The sequence below is a fragment of the Thermobia domestica genome, chromosome 8 (assembly GCF_964235325.1).
Source record: "Thermobia domestica chromosome 8, izTheDome1.hap1.1, whole genome shotgun sequence".
In the NCBI taxonomy this organism is placed as follows: domain Eukaryota; kingdom Metazoa; phylum Arthropoda; class Insecta; order Zygentoma; family Lepismatidae; genus Thermobia; species Thermobia domestica.
In genome coordinates, this window is record NC_137461.1 from 193,426,290 (window position 1) to 193,448,252 (window position 21,963).

Genomic DNA, 21,963 nt, shown 5'->3' on the forward strand with positions numbered 1-21,963 from the left:
CCTCCCACTTTCCTCATTCCACCATTTCATTCATTTCTCATCATCACCGTCTCCTTTAGCCTAACCGGCATAACCGTGGGACGTAAATCTCAAAGATTTCATTTCGTTTTCCATAGTTTTTGTTTAATCATTCAGTTTTATTGGTTTGTTTCCTGTCCTCTTCAGGTCCATTTTCTTCTTAAGCCTGGTTTCCATGTTAGCTAATTTCTTATTCAACTGCGATTGTGATAGAGACACAAATGATTCTTCACACTTTTTCCTAATAGTTGTAAATGCAGATATTTTCTCTTTCTTAGTTCTGGCAACATAGATTTATTAAACGTGATTGAGAAATCTCTTATCATGCCCACAAATGCTGACATCTATCAAAATCTATCAAAATCTTTCAACAATATCACTCATTTTAAAGATGTTTGTTTAAATTACATAAACATCTAACATACTACTTGCTTGGCCGTCTCGGCGTGGAGTGGAGCAAACTCTGTGAGCATATGAAATTTGAGAGTTTGCTTATGGAACGGAGCTTGCTCACCTCACTCGTGAGCAAAGTGAGCAGAGTCAAGACTCCGTTTTATTCATAAGACCTAAAGTGTTGATGTTCCAGTAGACCTCATAATGAACTACTAAATCAGAAGAAATGAACCACTACATTTCTCATAGCATTAGATACTAACTATTTAGTGACTTCCTTGTACTTAAATTCCCTAATGCAGCTTCTACGAAAAATCTGTTGCCACGGTAGAACATGGTTCTAAAGAGTTCTTCATTGTATAAAGTACATAATGTTCCTATCTTGATTTGACAAACGGTTTCGAAGGCCCCACTATCTCGGGGCTGCTTGCATTCACGTTAAGTTTATTTTATTATTATTTTTTTGATTCATTACATCTACGCAAGAACGAGTTTTCCATCCATGCTTATTGGGAATTTTGTGCTTGTTTTGCTGTAGCCTATTCTTTACACAATGGGGAAAATACTTTGAATGATAAGGAAGGCGTTGACTTTCTTTTCTATGAACTTAATAATTTTGAAGATTATACTCAAACAGATTTGGAAAACGAGATTTTGAGCTTTTCTTGTGAATTATGATCCGAGTTCATTCTATAACATCAAGTAAATAATGTGTTGCATCACCTACAAAGAGATGTTCATTTTTGCACAATGACCGCTTCCAAATTAATTTTATTAAAGGGATTCAAGTGTAATTTATTAGTTTAATGTTCTTTTTTTTTTCTTTTCAGAACAGTTTCCTAAGAAGAAGCATGACTAATAAGATAGTTCAGACAGAAATCCATGAAGCTCTCGGAAGATTTTACACTTTATTTTATTGGTTTGTACTGCTTTTAGTGTTTGTAACAAAAAGGAAAGAACTTAAACGTGCATTTTAATTTTGTGGTTGTTCGTTTAAATAAAATATTTTACTGTATAAAACATTTATCCTAAACTAATAATATAGGGAGATACGGTGGCTAGTGGTACAGCGCTTACTTCTGGTGAGTGGGGTCTGTGGTTCGATTCCCGGCCGAGTAAGTTTGTATTGGACGACATCGTGGCCGTGGGTTTTCTCGGGATGCTCCCATTTTCTCCTGTGTTCTTATTCCATCAGTTCTTCCATCATTCACTTGCCTTAATCATCCGTCTCTCTCTTACCCTAAAAGGCATAATAATGGGGCGTTAAACTGAAAGATAAAGATCTAAACTAAGAATATAGACTAACTTGCTAGAATTTATTAAATCACTAGAATTTTAATGTTAGTGAGAAATTCATCGACTTCTAGATTCAACAGAAGTTACCTGTACGTTTTCTTTTTATTTGGCCTAATTTACTCTACCCTTTAAGATACCTACGAGGTTTGAGGTCCATACTTGAGGTTCTAGGAACTTTAACATTATTAAAATTGCATATTTTTGCTGTATACATAAATAATTATTGTAGTAGTATTAAATTACCTAACTTTGAATCTTTATATTAAACTTTCTCTTAAATAATGTGTTATGTATCTAACTACAATTTTGGACTAAATGATTCGAATATTATTCTTGTTTGATAGTTTAATAGATAGATAATATCTGCACTTGAAACTGCAGTAGCGAATTTAAGAAGAAAATTAATATACCAGTGTAGAGCTCAAACGAGCAGTGTGGTTGGAAAGATTCCACGATTTTAGATTGAAAGCCACTTATTTCAAACAATTTTCTTCTCTTTTCGTTTTTTTCTATCTTTACTTATAGCAGAGTGGACCATTTATCTTGATACGCCCTTGTAACTTTAAACTAATGGGCAAAGAACGCTGAAATTTTATACCATGCAAACACATGCACTGTAATACCACAAGATTAAAAGTGTGGCCAACTAACAGAAAATTGTAATTTTTCTAATGGCACTACATATTCAAGTTATTCAGGTTAGTACTTCAAATTAATGTGTGAAACAAAATCAAATAATACCACATTAGTCATGCAATGTTACATATGAAGAAAGCTACAATACTACAAGCATCAAAACATAACCAAATTTAGAAGGGTTCTGTAACAGTAATAACGCAAGTAAGATGGAAGGAGTAATGCACATCTTAAGTGCCTTAATGTCGAATACAATGGTCATTAGGGATGGTATCGAGACGAGACGAGACGAGACTTTGTACAGTCTCGGTCTCGTCTCGGTTTTAAAATAGCCGTCTCGGTCTCGGTCTCGTCTCGAGTCAAAAATCGCCGTCTCGGTCTCGGTCTCGTCTCGGTCAACAAATGCTTGTCTCGATCTCGGTCTCGGTCTCGAAGGCCAAATCTCGGTCTCGTCTCGGTCTCCTCTCGAAAGTCTCGAAATAAATAGGGGAAATTAAAATTGTAAAAGTATTATTATCGTAAAGTCTGACGTTTCTGCTTCTTATTTTTGGCCTTATTCTTGACTTAGAATTATAGTATGGTGTACTTCTTCAGAGCTAATTTGCTAGCGCTGATGCCTTCCATGCGTGTGTTCCAATTTCAATCATCAGTGGGTATATCATATCTGGGATAAAATTCTAATAGTAAGCCATATTTCACTTACAGAAAAAGACCAAAAAACTTTCTCATATGGCCTCAGTACTGCCTATACAATTAAACTCTATTAAATTAACTTCAGACTATACAGTAGTTTATTTCCTTCCTTAAAATAAGAATTGTTCAATACATTCTAACGGATAACGCAACACATAGCATACCGAGATTCTCATTTACAATTTCTCATTTATTATCCAATACATTCTGTTTTAACTGTCATTTTAAAAACATAATATAACGTTCATTATCTTAATAAATAGGGTAAATTATTACTACAATATATTTTGTTTAAAATTGATCAAATGCTTTATTACCGTTTCACATCTACGTGTTTAATTGACACCTTATAATACGAAATTCCTGAACTTTGTGGTGGAAGCTACGGCACCCATCTTTGCTATGTGTGGCCTCGGGTTGCATCACGAAACAAGTTAGATTCAAAGTCAGATGTTTCGCATAGTTCCACTGCCGTAACATAGATTAAGCTTATTCCTGAGCTCTTAGCGGTGCATGTGATATTTATTCGAGAAAACCAATCTTGCGTTCATTACGCTGATATTTTATATTGATTGAAAATTACTTGCGAACCATGAACATACATATTATATAAGTATATAGGTAATTCGAGCTATCTCTTTTCTCTCTCTCGCAAAAACAAGTGATTCTTAAGTTTCTAGTTTTCTTTTGTATTAATTTTCGTAGTTTTGCAGCAACATGAAGTATTAAATAGTCAAAAATAATTTTTTTTTTCGCTGTACGACTTTCGTTAAATTTTGGATCCAATGTTACCCCTTACCTTACCTATTAAATTTATATATATATATATATATATATATATATATATATATATATATATATATATATATGAACATTAGTGGTAGACTATGCTAAGTCACTTTTTGGTCAAATTGAGTTAGAATACTTTTTTTTAATAGACTATATTCTTTCTAGTGGTGTATTAATTTAAGTCTAAAGTCATCTTACTATTTTGTAACTACTTAGTATAGTTTGAAAAACAGTATTATAGATCTTAGTTAAGGAACCGGTTTTTCGCTTTTCCTGTAAAATTACGAAATTATGACTTGGTTTAGTTTACCTCTGAGGTCTCGATATAAAATCATCACCATCATCATAATCAAGCATTATCAATCCACTGCTGGATGAAGTCTTCCCAAGTTTTCTCTACAACTATCTATCTTGGGTAATTCTTTTCCAGGTTACTTCCCAGTGGTTCCTGATTTTGTCACAATTTCTTGTATGTGGACATTTCCTACTGTTTTTGTCACGTGGTATCCAGTCTAAAATTGTTTTCGTCTATCGATCATAATTTCGTCTTGCAATATGTCCATCTCATTTTCCGGTCTATTTTAAAAAATATTTCATTAGTACCAGTCATTAGTTGCCAAATAATTCATTTCTATATATTTGGGCTACAAATAGTTCATATCCTCTACTTTTGGAGCACAGACACGCTACTTTTTGATCTTCGGATCTGGCAACACTGACACAATTATTTAAATCAACGCAATGTAAGAACCCCCATTTACTGTAGTGGCTAGTACGCTTGATTTTGGTTCGCATAGTCCCGAGTTCGATTCTCGATGGCGGTAATGTTCAACGACCGAAGTTTTTCGGATCCCACTATGATCAGTAACTCCATGTCTCCTTTAGCCGCCCTAGCATAACCGTGAGACGTTAAACTAAAACAAAAAAGAAACCAAAAATCAACACACTGTAAATCTTTGAATAATTACATATAGCTATATGGTATGGATCGAGTTTGAGGTGGTCGGTGGTCAAACTATAACAAATGAAATGCAGTTAGGGCGTAATTAAAATTTTAATAAAGCAGTGTTTTAATCTAAAAAATACACCAGGCCTAAGGCTTAGGGAGAACAACTAGTGCTACTGAAAAGTTGTCAGTTACGTTTAATTTCAGTTACAATTTGCTTTTACATGTAGGCTATTGCTGGAAAGAAAACTGACATTAACATTATAAGTAGCCCAAAGACAATGAAAAACATCGTGTTTTGAAAACATTCTTGCACCATAAAACAAATTACGAGTAATTTTAAAATATTTTGCACTCTAGCTACGTTATTTGCATTATATTTATAATAATATTTAGCAATTTATTTAAGTGCGCAACATTGCTTAAAATAATGTAACTGCGACTTGTAATTAAAACTACTGAACACTAATGTTATAATGTTCCTGCCATTTGAGTTATTAGAGATCTCCAAAATGTTGATGTTAGTGATATGTATTGTCCTTTGTTACACTGAATAATATATGTGCTTTTGTGGTTTAATTTAATATCTAAATTAGAAATATGTAGAGTTCTTTCGTGGCTAAGCAGTTAGCCTATGGCGTGAAAGACCCTCCGGGTTAGATTCCCGGCGGGAGCTCATGTGGTTTAGATTCAACGTTAATCAGTACGTTCAGTCTCATATAGCCTCGCTGCTGAAAGAGGCGTTAAACTCAATTTAAAAAATGAAATGAAATTTTTGAGTTTTATGTCCCACGGTTATGCCGGTTAGGCTAAAGGAGACGGTGATGATGAGAGATGAATGAAATGGTGGAATGAAGAAAGTGGGAGGAAACGGGAGAACCCCGAGAAAACCCACGCACTAAACTCAATTAACTGAACACAAATATGTAATATCAAACGTAGAGCAATTTGAGTAATTACAACTTTATGTTGCGTTGGCAACACTGCTTGTTTATCTAGTGGTATTGCAGAGAATCTAGAAGAATTTCCCCTTCCATATTTCACACAGCATGTAAAAAAAATCAGCATTTTTAATATATATGACTATTATATAAGTTATAACTAGATGAAATGCCCATGTTCCGCAAGGGACCAGTATTTGGAATTCAAGGCCTGTGGGAGTATCACTATCTCAGCAACCGTGAAAACTACTGTATGTATTTGACACTAATATCGGTCATTTTGTATTATTTTTACATGTCTCGGTACCCTCTCCCCAGCAGGTGAACTCCGGCCCGCATGCACTGGTAACTGAATTTGAAAGTCATCGCTAATGGAAGTGACACCATTGATCTCAGCGACCGCAAAAACTATACATTTGACACTAATACCGGCCATTTTGGATTACTTTTACATGTCTCGGTATCCCTCCTGTGAACTCCGGCCCGCAGCTGAATGGAGTGAATTTGGAAATTAATGCGACCGGAGTTTCACCATTGATCTCAGAGAACGCGGAAACTATTTGACACTAATATCGGTCATTTTGTATTATTTTTACATGTCTCGGTACTCCCCTCCCCCGCAGGTGAACCCCGGCCTGCATGCACTGGTAGCTGAATTTGAAAGTCATCGCTAATGGAAGTGTCACCATTGATCTCAGCGACTGCGAAAACTATGTATTCGACACTAATATCGGTCATTTTCTACTACTTTTACATGTCCCGGTAAACGCCTCCCCCCTAAGCCCCTCCTGATTCAAAATTTTAAAAAACGCTTCTTCTTGGTCTGAGGCCTGGGTCATGATACTTGTCACCCAAATTTGGTAATACTTGGACTCTCGTCTGGTCCCCAGGCCGCACACAGGCAATCAGAAAGACAGGCACGCAGACGCACAGACAAACAAACTCTTCCTTTTACTTAGATATGATATACAGGCGAGGATCCAAAGGGAGTGTTAAAGGGGTTATACCTCCCCTTGACGCTCAGCTATACACTGTATAAAATGGGCTTCAATCCTACTTCTTTCTTTACACTCGATACCCTCGATCATATCCTGGATCTGCTGGTATATATATGTGGGTGTGTGTGTGTGTGTGTGTGTGTTGAGAGAGGGAGAGAGAGACAGAGAAGACTATATACATCAGCAGTGGATTATGTTTCGGGAGAGGCTTGAGAACGAGTAAGAAATATTTGTGTTGTACGTGCAATGCGTATGATCACAAATCTATTTCGGGAGGGGCTTCAGTCCGATAGCCATCCCCTAAATACGCCACTGAACATTAGTCAACCGTTCCCATATTACCTAACACAGCAACGAAACAAATTTTGAGTAAAGGGCAATCTTAATAGCTGTCTATATTAATATTCGAGACGAGACCGAGACTTTCGAGACTGACCTAAGTCTCGTCTCGGTCTCGTCTCGATTTATAGAGCTCCGTCTCGGTATCGGTCTCGTCTCGGTGGATAAAAGGCCGTCTCGATCTCGGTCTCGTCTCGGTATATAAAAGGCCGTCTCGGTCTCGGTACCATCCCTAATGGTCATCATATGATGTATTATGAATAAATAGACACAAAGTTACAAGGCATTAAAAATTTGACTTTTTTACACTTTATTCTGAAACACTATTTAGATAAATACCTCATCCAATTGCATAGATAGCTTTTAATGGATGTGAAAATTATACAGTCATTTACAGTAATTTGATATCTCAAAAATGGGCAAAGTTCGCATTACTGCTTAATGTAATTCGGAGAAATTGTAATAACACCTACCAAATATCGTTGAATGTTACAGGAACAAAATAAATCAAAAACTGTTTTTAAAAAGTTTCACAAGCCATTTTGAGCAATCTATAACATTTAATATTTTTCGCCCAGAACTTCGGAATGATTTGAGTATCAAAATGCTGCAAATGTCTGTATGATCTTTGTCTATTGAAAGCCATCTACGTAATCAGATGTGATAACTATCTAAATACTTTTTCGAAATAAAAGTTTTAAAATAAAGTCTTCTGAAAAAAGTCAAATTTTTAATGCCTTCTAACTTTGTTTCTATTTATTCATAATACATCATATGATGACCGTAGTATTCGGTATTAAGGCACTTAAGATGTGGATTACCCCTTCCGTCTTCTTGCGTTGTTACTGTTGCAGAACCCTTCTAAATTTAGTTATTTTTGATGACATTGCATGACTAACGTGGTATTATATGATTTTGTTTCACACGTTAATTTGAAATATGTACATCAGGATGTCCGAGAAGTCCTTCTCTGATTACAGAAATTGATAACTCAGGCTAGAAATAAGATAGAAATATGAAACTGGTGTTGAATTGTTTACAAACTATAAAAGTTTTGGTCACATCAGTACACTTCCACATGAGCACCCTTGGTAGCACGTAGCACATCTAGGCGATACTCAATTTCCATCCACACATTAGCCAACATCACTGGAGGGATCGATGCAACGACTGTGGTTATTCGTTGCTGCAGGGTTTCAAGATCTGGTACACGTGTTCGGTAGACCTCATCCTTGACATAACCCCATAAAAAGAAGTCTAATGGGGTTATGTCAGGAGAGCGTGGAGGCCAAGCTGTTGGTCCATCACGACCAATCCATCGCCCAGGAAATGTCCTATCGAGATAGGCACGGACGTCCAAACCACAATTCTTGGTAAAACAGAACAATCCTAACACAGACAAAAACTTTTATAGTTTGTAAACAATTCAACACCAGTTTCATATTTCTATCTTATTTCTAGCCTGAGTTATCAATTTCTGTAATCAGGGAAGGACTTCTCGGAAGGAGATGTATTAACTTAAATAACCTGAATATGTAGTGCCATTAGAAAAATTACAATTTTCTGTTAGGTTGTCAACACTTTTAACCTTGTGGTATTACAGTGCACGTGTTTGCATGGTACAAAATTTCAGCGTTCTTTGCCCATTGGTTTAAAAGCTATAAGGGCGTATCAAGATAAAAGGTTTACCCTATATATACCGGGCGTGTCAAAGTCGCGGGCCATAAGCCAGAAGTCAATTTTCAATTCATTGTTACTTCGTTTCTATTTGTTCAAAATCAGATTAAGTATTTACATCACATCAGATTCACATGATGGCTCAGTATTCGACACTAAGGAATTTCGAATATGCATTATCTCGTTCATCTCACTGGGCTATTACTGTTGTAGAATCCTTCAAAATTTGGTTGTTTCTTAATGTTTTGTGATGATCCCACACAGCAAGGAATATTTCCTCAATCAAAAGAAAATATTTTCCTTGGTTTCCAAAAGATTTTCCTTCTCTGTACATTTCCATGCTGGTTTCCCCAATGTATTCCAAATATTTCCCGAAAATATTTTCCCAAAAATGTTTGTAAAACATTTCAAAAATTACCTGGAGTACATTTTGAGAATGCTTGCCGGAAAGTAAATCCAGGAAAATATTCACAAAATATATTAGAAATATTGTTTTGGATCTAATTTAATATATTTTCACTGTTGAGAAGGGAAATATTTTTGAAATGATACTAAAAATGTTTTCCATATGTCATACGGAAAACAATGAAACGAAATATACTCCACATATTTAAAAAATGTTTTCTAATACGTTATTTGCAATATTTTCTATTTTCACGAGAAAACGTATTAAATATATATTATAAAAACATTTAGAATATTTAAAAAAATATTTCGTAATATAAGAAATATTTTTCAGAAATGTTTTTAAAAGGTTTACTTAATTTTTACAAAAGTATTTTGGTAATCTTCTTCTATAACTTAAATTAAATATTTTCGTATGATATTTTAGTATTATTTCCAGAATATTTTATCAAATTTTGAATATAAAACTTTAAAGCAGATAAAAGAAAACATTAAAAATGAATAGAAAAATGTTTTCCATTCTGTTTTGGAAAATATTTTGTGTCTTTAGTGAACAACATTTTCTGATATAGGTCTATTATAGAAACATTTTTACATTGTTTTCAGAATATACTCTTCCGTTATTAGAGAAAACATATTCATTGTTAGATCTGAGAAGTATTTTGCCGGAAATATTTTTTAAAATGTGTTTGGAGAACATTTAATGAAGTACAGGAAGCAGTGGCCTTAAATAAGCTTTCCGGGCTTAAGTCCCACCAAAATTTGTTTTACTATATTAAAGTAAATAAAATATCCTGAACAATTTTCACATGTCCAGGAATAAAGTTAGCAAAAATTCCCTCCACGAAACAAAATCGTAAATACGCCACTGACAGGATGCGCATTTTTAGAACGTTAGTAGAAAATAATGTAAGGAAAATTTTCACAAATTGTAATAGAAATATTGTGTTGAATGTAATGTAATATGTTTTCAATGTTGAGAGCAGGGGTAAAAGTGGATTTGAAAAGGTGGGGGGACGGTAGGTAGCGGATGACGTCACGCCATTGCCCCTGACTATCTTTGACCATTGTATTTTTTTTAGGAACTGGGGAGAAACCGTACATATTTTTGCCAGGTGGGGGCGGCATCCCCCCGCACTTTTTACCTGTAGTTGAAAGAGAAAATGTTTTCGAAGTAACACTAAAAATGTTTTACATAGGGCCTACATGATAAAGAAAACAGAATAGGCCTGTGAACAGAATAAAATGTTTTCCAACATGTCATATGCAATCTTTTCTATTCTTACAAGAAAACATATGAAATATAATTTTTAAAATATTTCGAATATTTTAAAAATAAATTCGTTCGTAATATGAGAAATATTTTTCAGAAATATTTTTAAAACGCCTATTAATTTTGTATGGAAATGTTTTTGTTACCTTGTCCTGTAACTTAAATGAAATATTTTCATGCAATATTTTAGAATTATTTCCAGAATATTTTATCGAATGTTGAATCAATTCTCTCACAAGAGTATCGTAGTAGCATTATTACCAATCATTATACTAATTATAGCAGCATCAAATAAATATATTTGTTAAAAATTTGAAATTTATAATATCTTGGTGACATCGCACAGGCATTTATTTCAGATCGCAAAATAGCATCGCTACATCAACCGTCATTTGTTTTTCAAAAGTACCAGCATTCCTTGCGCGATATGTTGAATTTGAATGTTGATCTGTTCCTGTGAAGTTGTGACAGAATCCCGGCAATTCTAAAGATCAAAGATTCGTGTGAAACACTAATTCGAATGTTACCATTTTACAGTTATATTTATTATATAAATAGGAAGAAGGCATCTGGATCTGAACGGTCGTGCCTATGAAGAAGGTGTCCAATTGGAGGCCGAAATGAAATGAAATGAAGCTTACAACAAAAGTCGGTAAGTAGAACGATTACATAAAATAATTTAGCTTTATTGTCTGTAAAATTTAGCTTTATTGTCTGTAATAAATTCATGTGGGAGGCTAGATTTCCATTGTTTATGATTATACATAAAATACCGTGCAGGTTTCTTTTGGCTCACCATTCGAAATAATTGCTGAAAAATGAATTATTTTAATGACTTTCTTTTTATTGTCTCCTAAGTGATTTTCGATAGGCGATTTGAAATACGTCACATGGCATAGATGAGATTCTAAGGGAGCGTCAGAAGTAATTGTCGAAAAATTAAAATTATTTTATGATTTGCGTATATATATACGGGGCCGGATGTATCACGTAAAAACTACAGTGCAAAAAATACAAATCAGCCTACGTGGCCACTAAAAAGCACCAATAGGCAGGGCTCTAGAACACAGGTCTCCCTTCCCATTTATATGTAATATAGACAGAAATCAACGTGCCCTGCGGGGCTCTAACCCGCTTTCACTTGCTAACGCTCGCTCGGCAATACTATGTGAATTAAATACTTTACTTTGGTACAGAGAAAGAAATCTGTTAACCTATATGGGGACCTGTGTTCTAGAAACTTCCCGCAACAATACTATCTGAATCAGAACAGTGCGAAGGTGGAGGACAACAGGAGCGAGTAGATGCTTTCCAAAGGGAAAAGATGTGGGCAAGTCTTTACTTTAGGCAAGGCAGTGGCAATAAACCATTCATCTGAACCTGTTCCTGCAGTTAGTTACAGTTCTCAAGAAGGAAAGACAGAAGATAACGTGCCCTACGGGGCTCTAATCCGCCTTCAATCGCTAACGCTCGCTCGGCGATTTGTATTTTATAATATTACTACCTTGCCCAAAGTAAAGAGTTACCAGGCGTATATTACCATTTTAATGACAGGTTATAATAATTCTGCGTGTAGATTTACTTCTGGCGTGCCACTCGAAATCATGTTTCTTTCAGAAGTAATGTTCCGGGGGCATTGCTAATACTATTCTAGTTATTATTGTAAACGTATTGTTTTCGATGCTCCGGGGGGCACTGCCCTCCCAAAAACAGGTCTGGAAGAAACACTGCTCGAAATACTTACTGAGATATAATTCTTTCGCCACTTTCTTTCTTGTTATGTATTCAATGATTTTCGCCAAGCGAAGTATAAATTTTTCACTTGGCATAGATAAAATTCAAGGAGACCGTCAGAATTAATTGTCGAAAAGTTACAATTCTTTTACGATTTGCGTATTTATACTGAGTCCTGATGTGTGGATAAGAAGTACAGTACAAAAAATAGAAATCAATCTGTGTTAGGGGGCTACTAAAAAGCACGAATACCATCTAACCGAGTCATGGAGGGTGAAGGCGGGGGCCCAAGGGGGTGCTTCCGAAGGGAGCAGGCACGTACTCTTCTATTTTGATCAAGGGATAATGGCGCGTATATTACCATTTTAATGACGTATTCACGATTTTTTTTAGGGGACAGACGCTTGGCTAACTTTGTTCCTGGAGATGAAAAAATTCTGAAAGATAATTTATTTACTTTAATATAGTAAGTACAATTTCAATGGGCTTAAACCCGGAAGCCCCCCTTAAATACACCACTGGGTTATGATAATTGTGGGGTTCATTCGAGCAGACGTTTACATCGAGAGCAAAATTTATAGGTAAAATGTGAAGTATTTTTCGTGAAGGAATAAGAGTATGAATGTAAGTTATTTCTGTCATTGCACAGCTTATTGAAATGGATTTTGAATGCAAATAGGGTAAGAGTAAGCGACGGGAATTTCCGGTTCATACGTCAGTTGTGAACATCTGCGATGGCCGTAATGTGATTTTTTTTTTTTTAAAGAATTGTGTAGTAAAGAGAGAAGGATTATAAAGTTTATGCAGAGTCATGGTATGGTGAAGCGCGTAAAATCAACTGCGCAAAGTGTGGAAAAGATGTATTCACAAAGAAAAATTCAGAACAGAGGCAATAGCCCTGCATACACTATTTTCAGTCGTAAAGGTGAGAAAGAAAGGGGGTGTAACACACGTGTATTAGCTGTGAAAGGTGTTTTTTTTTTAAAGGATCGAAATTAAGTGTTTTTGAAGATAAGAATAATTACAAATATTGTGAATGACCATCCTCTTTTATGCGTACCCCCCACCCCCCTGTCGCTGATGTTCCTGCTCCCTACGCTGTCGCTCGGGCCCCCCTGCTGTGCTTCTGCCGTGACTCGGTTAAATAGCGTTCTTGTTTTTTTACTGGCTACCTAGCACAAGTTGTTTCGCTTTTTCTTCTAGAGCTCCTCATTTAGTGCATAGGGAGGCGCGGTTGCTTAGTGCTAGAGCGTTCACCTCCGGTTCTTGGGGTCCCTGGTTCGATGCCGGCTCGCCCGTGTCGACTTTGTGGTGAACAAACGTCGTGCTCGTGGGTTTTCTCGGGGTTCTCCCGTTTCCCCCCACTTTCTTCATTTCACTCATTTCTCATTATCACCGTCTTCTTTAGCCTAAGCGGCATAAGCGTGGGACGTGAAACTTAAAGGATTTTTCATTTAGTGCATGTTCTGCAAAAAGAAACTGGAAGATGCAAGAAATGCGTCAAAATTTGGTACAACAGCCTGCTAGAGTATTGCCTAATTCTGTGTGCAGGTTTACTATTGGCGTGCCGCTCGAAATATTTGTTGAAAAATTATAATTCTTTCGCTAATTTTGTTATTGTCTCTTAAGTGATTTGCGGCAGGCGAATGTAAATATTTCACCTAGCATATATAAAATTGAAGGGGGCCATCAGACTAGATTTGCCGAAAAATTACAATTATTCTTGTATTGTATTGTATTGTATTCAGGGTTTGCCCAAGTGGGTCCAGCCCGGAAAAAAAACACCGGGTTTTTTCGGGTTGGACCCACCTGGGTTTTTGAGATTTTCGTTAGTATATTATTGGTGGAATTAACGTGATCACATTGGAAGTGATTCTTATCAGATTTTGGACTTTCCTTGGGCAAATTAGGTGCTTTCACGTTAAGGTATACAACATCCAAAGTGAGGCCTTTATAAAGTTCTTAATGCACTGAATGCATTTTAAAAAGCCGTACCTTAGATTGAGATAATTATAGAACAAATTAATTTATGGAATGTGCTTATATCCTATTTCAAGTAAAATATGCATTTTTATATTTTAGAAAATACTTTCCGTGAATAGTGTGCTCGCTTACTTAGCGACGCCGAAGGACATTATCCCTCATACATCTGATGGGTTTAGTGCTATAGGTGCTGATACTACTAGTAAATATGTAGTGTATTAATAAAACTATTAGTATTATTTTTATTATCTTTGATGGTAACACTGGTATTCTTCAGTAGAGTTTGGTTTTCCAACAACAGTTTAGTTTAGTTATTTGTTGCTACTTTTCAACTAGCTTTCTGTAGAATCAACAGCAGCAATAGCGTAAAAAATCGTGTCAAATTTAAGAATCTTAGTGCTCGGAGTTTCGAAGGGTGCGTAACGCTTACTATTTCAAGTCCTGAATTCAAACTTTGTACTAGTGGAAGTTTCGATGTACAGTAAAGAAAGCTTGCATTTTCGGAAAATAATAATAAACCTTCGTCGCGAAATAAGTGCTCGGGAATTTTCAGCAATTAAACGCACAAAGCATTGGAACTGAATACTTGAACAATAAAACTATTTGAAAAAAATGAAATGATATCTTTCAGTTTTACGTCCCACGGTTATGCCTGTTAGGCTAAAGGAGACCGTGATTATGAGAAATGAATGAAATGGTGGAATGAACCAAGTGAGAGGAAACGGAAGAACCCGAGAAAACTCACGAGCACGGTGTTTATCCACCAAGAAGTCGACACGGCGCGAGCTGGAATCGAACCAGGGACCCCAAGCACCGGAGGTGAACGCTCTATCACTGAGCCACCGCGTCCCTAATAAAACTGTTTATTTTACGCTGTAAGATATTTAGTTTCATTTAAGACATATTGAAACATTTACTTTATGAAATTGAATTATACAGTGTGTTTCAAAACAACATCGACAACGTTTTTGAGATGATTCCTGACAGCAAAATAAGACAAAAAGTATAGACCAACCTGGGTGCACAATTGCTTCCTTTCGGACTTGTAGGCTGCCGAAAATATGAAAAGATAAACTTTAAAGGTCTATAGCGCCAAAACTGTGGTACCTACCATAGTCGTGTCGAGACTTCACTTAAAAACTGAGATGTGCACTGTCCAAAAATACGCGTTTCAGAATCCTGCGGTACTCACGCAACAATTTTTATAGAGTTAGCCTTGCTACTGGCATATAATTTGGAGTACTGGCCAACCACCTCTTGTTCATGTTTTCGGCAGCTTATAACTCCGAAAGGAAGCATTTGTTCACCTAGGTTGATCTATACTTTTTGTCTTACGTTGGTGTCAGGTATCACCTCCCAAACCGGTGTCGGTGTTGTTTTAAAACACCCTACATATATGTTAATTGTTTTAAATTAATTTTCTGGGAGAACGGTCTTGCAACAAGTGCTCGGGAAATTCCCGTAATTCAACGCACAAAGTATCGGAAGTGAACTTCAACAATAGAACCATTTATTTTACGCTAGAAAATATTTAATTTTATTTAAGACATTTTGAAACTTTTATTTTATAAAACATGAGTTACAGATTGATTTGTTTAAATTAAATTAATATATTTGTTCTCAATTAATAAATTTGGCGAATGTCAGTGAGGGTATTATGCTGATTCGTTCTATATTTGTTCGTTCGTCTGCCTGTACCACGCGTACAACAGGGTACCACTTTCCGTCTTTTAAGTTTAAATTTTCAGGGTACAAGTACGAGACAAACTAAATTTCTCATGTTCAGATTTTGGCGGCATACCAACCTAAAATTTCAAAATAGCGGGTATCCACGCCGCAATTTTCAGTTTTTCAAGTTGAAATTTTCAGAGTAGAAGCACAAGACACTCTAAATTAACTGTATATATTTTGGCGGCGATCCAACGTAAAATTTCAAAATGACAGTCATTTTTCAAAACAGCAGTGAAATTGTTGCAAGTTGTGACAATCATAATCTTGAAATATAAATCACATTTTAACACTTTTACCCTAAAGGCATTGGAATATTTAAAAAAAAAAAAACCTGAAACCCGAAGAAAAAACAATTAATCCCGAAAAACCCCATATGGGTCCAGGTGTGTTCGGCTTTTTCAAAAAAGTCCGGGTTTTTCAAACACTGATTGTATTGTATTTATTTTCACACGTTTTCATACAAATTGTTCACAACATGAACGTATGAGTTGGACACGTCACAAGAACATTGAATGTGTACATATTTATACATTTAAATCTACATCCGATAGTAAAATAGCGTCAATTTAAGTAAGAGAGGTACAATTTTTCATTATTCTAATTTGCATACAACGATATGAAACAATATAACAGTTAATAAAGCATTACATTATACATATGCAAAAATATATATACACTTTAAACCGTATCGGACCGGAGTTTTTGAAAATTCCGTATATTAGAGTGAAAGAGGCTCAATTGTTGGTCTGACAGTGAAGCGAGTACGTTAAGAACTAGTTGAAACGTTTAGAAAGTACGTAGTTCATCTCTGCTGCATGGGGTCCTTGGTTCGATCCCAGCTAGCGCCAAGCGGTCTTTGTGGTAGACAAACCGTGTGCGTGTGTTTTCTCGGGGCTGTCCCGTTTCCTCCCACTTACTTTATTCCACTATTTCATTCATTTCTCATCATCAGCGTCTCACCCTGGATGCATAAACGTGGGACGTTAAACTAAATGTTTCATTTCATCTTAATTTCCATGTACAATACCTGCTTCTTGAGTTATACATAATATTTTCAATCTGTGCTAAACTAGTGTATTAATATAGGTTGCTGACGTTATAGTACCTACAATTCTCCGCAGAATTTGATATTTATGAATTCTGATAGAACAACTTCGTGTAGGCTTTGCTTTGGAAGTAGTTTGGAAATACGTGACTTGTTAAACAATGCATGCTAAAAAGTATCTCTCATCCATGTTCGCGAATAGTTTGTTTTCTGCATTACTACTCCCTGAATACAGCGTGGGTGTAAAGTCAGTTCTTATTTGTAACAATGAATATTTCTAAAACTAAACAACTCATCACAGTTTTATTTTCATCGAATACATTATTAGAGTGCACCATTTGGTTATTAAGTTACATTGCAACGTATGCACCCGCATTTTCCACAACTTCTAAAATGTTAACTGGCCAGCTAAGCTGATGCCAGTTTCTAGGATAATCTAGATTAAAAATAGGTATTGACTTTACAACCACCGTGTATATTCTAAAACTGTTAAATTATTCCTCGTCTTCCTGTAGATTTCATAATATTTTTTATAGAAACGTTGCTTTCATCAATTTCTAATTTACAACGGCAGGGTTGGCTGGTTTAAACAGCTGTTTTTTTTTTTTTTCAAAAAACGCAACAGGTTTAAACCAAAAAAAGAAAAAAAGAACGAAAAATGCTTTAAAGCGTGTGAACTTCATGGTGACGTTTCCACATGTCACACCATCTGCATTATGTTTATCTACTTTTCATCTTTTAATCAAGGGGTCCCGTGTTCAATTCTCGGTCGAACCTCAACCCATCTTTCAAGTGTAAACCAAGTAGCGATTAGGTGTCCCTTTAAGCGAAAGTCTTCTTCGTGATAACTTTTGTATTTCATAAGGATGTTAAGGCTAAACATACGAAACGAAACCAAATTGTATATTTCTACTTGCCTGAATGCCTGTTGTTTTATAAAGAAGCCAAGGTTGCTTAAATATATTGATAGAAATTGGCAAAATGTATCAACTGCCTACGTAGCTTCCAACATCAGCTTGGATTCGACTTTGTTTTAATTTTGTTGAATGTTATCTACATAATAAATTTATCATTTAATATGATACGTTGAACTTAAAATTTTACATACAAATACATTTAAACTAATAATAGGATTTTCCCAATGGCTAAGGCGGGAGTTTCTTGATTTATATGTAATTCTGTATAATGTTTTTACTTCTGTAACTACTTATCTTTTTGTCCTTCCGAAATGACTCTTGACAATTATATTAACAACTAGGCCTATGTAAAGATCAGTATAACGTATTTTTATCAGGAGTCCTTCGTGAGTGAGTCGACAATCTCACTTGTGACCAATTAGTCCCGGTTTCGTCTCCAAATGGACAATTTCTCTTGGATGTAACCCGAGAAGCGGTTTGGATTCCCTTTCAGCATAACCTTGTTGTTGCATAATAACACCAAGACGAAACAAATTAATTTCTGTCCATATCTAATATAAATACATAGAGTACCGTCAAATGGGGTGAATAGAAACATGGGGGTGAATAGAAACAAAACTCCCAGATTAGTTTTGGATTTATCTGGACGATAAATTAATCAAGAAAACTGAAATTTCTTAACATAGTCTTATACGGCTAAAGTGTTCAGGGCAGAGACAAAATGTTTTACTGAGTTGGGAACACTGAGCTAGACGACAGTAGCATAAATGTGTTACTGAAATCTTACACGGTATTTTAGCGCTCCTCAAACTTTCTTGGTAAGTATGACATTTTCATATTTGTTGCATTTGAACATATGCCTATTTTGTAGTTTGTTGTTTCATTTACTGACGTTCATAGTAAAAGTTCTCCTTTTGTAAATTATTTCTAATCAAAATTTAACTTTACTGGGTTATTGTTATGATTTTTAATTAGTGGGGTGAATAGAAACACTTCTTGAGGAGTGGAAAATTCTTGAGAAGCGGAAAAAAGGACCTGAGGATATTGTTACGAAACTGTTGGGTTTTATTAGGAGTTCGTCAACACGCTTTAAGTATATGATTAGTTTCGGGCTCCTTCGTGGCTAGGCGGTTAGCGTACGCGCCTTTGGCGTAGGAGACCCGGGTTCGATTCCCGGCGGAAGCTCATGTGGTTCTGATTCCACGTTAATCAGTAGGTCCACGTCTCATATAGCCTCGCTGCTGAACGGGACGATAACCTCAAAATCAACTCAACTCATGATAAGTTTCCCTGGTGATTTCAGTGGTTTAAATCTTATTCAAATATCATCAAAACTGTATGGTCGTTTGTACCTATATTGTTCATTGTATTGTTTTATAAGTTTGTAACTTATATAATACTGGTCTTATTGAACTTATATCTTGCAGGTATTAAATAAATAGTTCGTTTCAACAAATACGCTGTTTCTTTTAACCTTTCCAATAGTATAAAAGAAACAACAATGGAAATAAAGTCATTGTTTCTATTCACCCCTACCCATGGGATGAATAGAAACATTAAGAAAAATCAAGGTGAAGAAAAGTGGAACTGATAAATTAATGTTACGTTTACTGAACTTCATTAGCATATTAGGACGTTTTGTTTGGAATAATCTGATACCGAAATCTTTAACATCACCAGACTTATATACTCATATAGCCAAAAATGTGTTTCTATTCACCCCATTTGACGGTACATTATTTTAACAAAAAATAACTTTTTTTTTCAATAAAAACCATGGTTTTTGCCAAACCTGTACAACTGCTTGAAAATTAGTATGTAATTTTTCTTTTATTGGAAAAATAAAACGTCAGTGCAAATATTAATTTTTGAGGATGCGCCAATTGCAACTGACTCGGTGAGACTGTCGTTTAAAATCAATGTAATTTGTTTAAGGGCATCAGTTGTATGCTCTAAATTTCCATTACTATTACTTGAGTGCTTAATGTGTATTTCATTACAGGTCTAAGAAATGAAAAACTGGGAGGCCACAGCTTAGAAGCCATCACAAGAAACATCATGAAAAAGACAAGTGCAATAGCTGAGCAATTTAATTGGCACGTTGCAAAAGGAAAGAGCTTTCCTCGTTAACCACTAACACAATAATAGGTAAGAAACTCTCCCTACTGTTCTTTAATCTCATTTTCAGAGTGGAAAACAAAATATAGAAGTTGTCATTTGAAGAGGGATACACTATGTTTAAAATATTGTATTAAAAAAAAAAAAATCTGGTGCCCTTTTTATTTTCTTCGCTTTAAATACTTACTATTGTGCCATGAATACTTCTCAGAACCATCTTCCTGTGAACTTTATTTCCCAAAAGCATATACTGCAACCGCTGTTATAACATTTAAAAGGCTTTGGAAATCCTTATTTTAGCAAAATGTGCAATTTTCCTGTCCTCAAGTGACACGTTACACTTAAGTGTCCGTGGAAGAGAGAGCTGAATATGTATAAAATATATTTCATCTTTTTACTGAATTGTTCTGTCATGTTGGTAGTTTTCTTGAGCATTTCATGATTAATTCCTACATTATCAAAATTATTCATTTGTATAAGGCAAAGTAATATGTATGGCCTGCTCCATGGCAAAGAAATCGAGCAAGGTAGCGGTCATCAAAGCCTTAGTAACCATCTCGGCATTCATCTTGTGCGACTGAGGGAAAAAGAATGATCAGGCCCAGATTTGAGATCGGAGCCTTCGGAATGAGACGCTAGTTCTTCATCAACTCAAATGCTGCCACATGTTTTCAAATTATTATTATTTTTAATATTAGGTTTAATATTTATAAAATGCTATACTTTTTAAAAATAAAAGTGCGACAACTTCAACATGTTAAAACGACCGTAATTAAGCTACAGTCTGAGGTATGTCACCTTCAGCTTTAGCTGTTGTCTTCCTTGCCCTTTACACTTTCTTCAGGATGTTACTTTTGTAACACATTATTGTCTTCACAACCTGCTGTAGGTCCTACACAAACATTTTAAATATTTTTGTAAGTTTAAGATGTAATAATTGATCTCTAATCATTCCCTGCTGTTATTATGTTATTAAACACTGCCTATTATTTTTATTTTCAGAAACTGCAACACGAGAGAAACGTAACTAACGATGAGATCGCGTAGATTATTGGGATTTGGCTTCAACATGTCATACAGAGACGAACAAGAAAATCAGTTAAGAATTCAGCTGCAGTTCCACAGAACTTGGAGTGACAATTCCCAGCGTCGAAATTAGAGTTAGTTGTGGTAATCAAAAGTGAGATTATACAGAAGCAAATGAGTATTTCTTGTTATTCAGCAATGTGATATTTCTTGAAAGTAGCAAAAAAGTGACATTTCGTGAAAAGATCTATTCCCCATGCGCCGTAGATTTGTGGAACATATTTTTTGCAACATCCATAAATATTGTTGTTGTTGATTTTTATTGAATTAGCGTGTCAGTGACATAATTTCCTGGAACAAGTTTTTACAAGTTAAAATGTGAATTTCTGATATTTGAGAAGATTGTTCTTAATGTATAGAAACAAATAATACGAGCAGCATGAAGATTCTGCTGAAGAGAATTTAAATAAATAAAACCAGAATAGTGTACATTTATATTTTTATTTAACTACTAACCGATATAAACTGATATATATGCATATTTATTATAGTGGACAGTGTAAATTATAACTACATAATATTAGCTTGCTCTCATATTTTTTTTTTCTCCTCAAAATCTTATTTATGCACAGAATGTTTCTGGGTGTTCCACTGCTACTACTGGTATGTGGCCACGCCGTGTATGTATGTTGGGGTGTCTTATGTCATATTGCGAGGTTCAGACTGCAAATTAGTCTTCACAATCATCGCGTGCCAGTTTTCAAAGCGGCTATATTGAATTTATTATTTTTAAGATAGGAAAAGGTTTGCCAACAATTGTTTCTTAAATTGGATGTCTAAACCTTTTTTTTTTTTTTTTAATGGATCCAATACAGCCGCTTTCAAAACTGGCAGGCGACGATTATGAACACACTGATATCCAGTTTGAATCTCGTAAGTCACATAACATATATGCACGACGTGGCCATATACCAGTAGCACCAGTGGAACACCCAGAAACCATTT

At 35.4% G+C, this 21,963-nt stretch overlaps 1 protein-coding gene and 1 long non-coding RNA gene across 4 annotated transcripts in view; both read left to right on the forward strand.

Moving 5' to 3' along the window:
- LOC145693400 (putative multidrug resistance-associated protein lethal(2)03659) overlaps positions 1-21,963 on the forward strand; it is a 309,144-nt gene that overhangs the window by 36,792 nt on the left and 250,389 nt on the right. For all 3 annotated transcript variants that reach the window (XM_081769366.1, XM_081769367.1, XM_081769368.1), the window contains exon 2: positions 1,242-1,330. In XM_081769366.1, the coding sequence (XP_081625492.1) occupies positions 1,242-1,330 (89 nt within the window). The remainder of the gene's footprint in view (positions 1-1,241; positions 1,331-21,963) is intronic.
- On the forward strand, positions 10,916-21,474 carry LOC145691900 (uncharacterized). Its single transcript, XR_014132583.1, has 3 exons — positions 10,916-11,056; positions 19,817-19,962; positions 20,935-21,474. It is a non-coding gene; the product is annotated as an uncharacterized LOC145691900 (long non-coding RNA).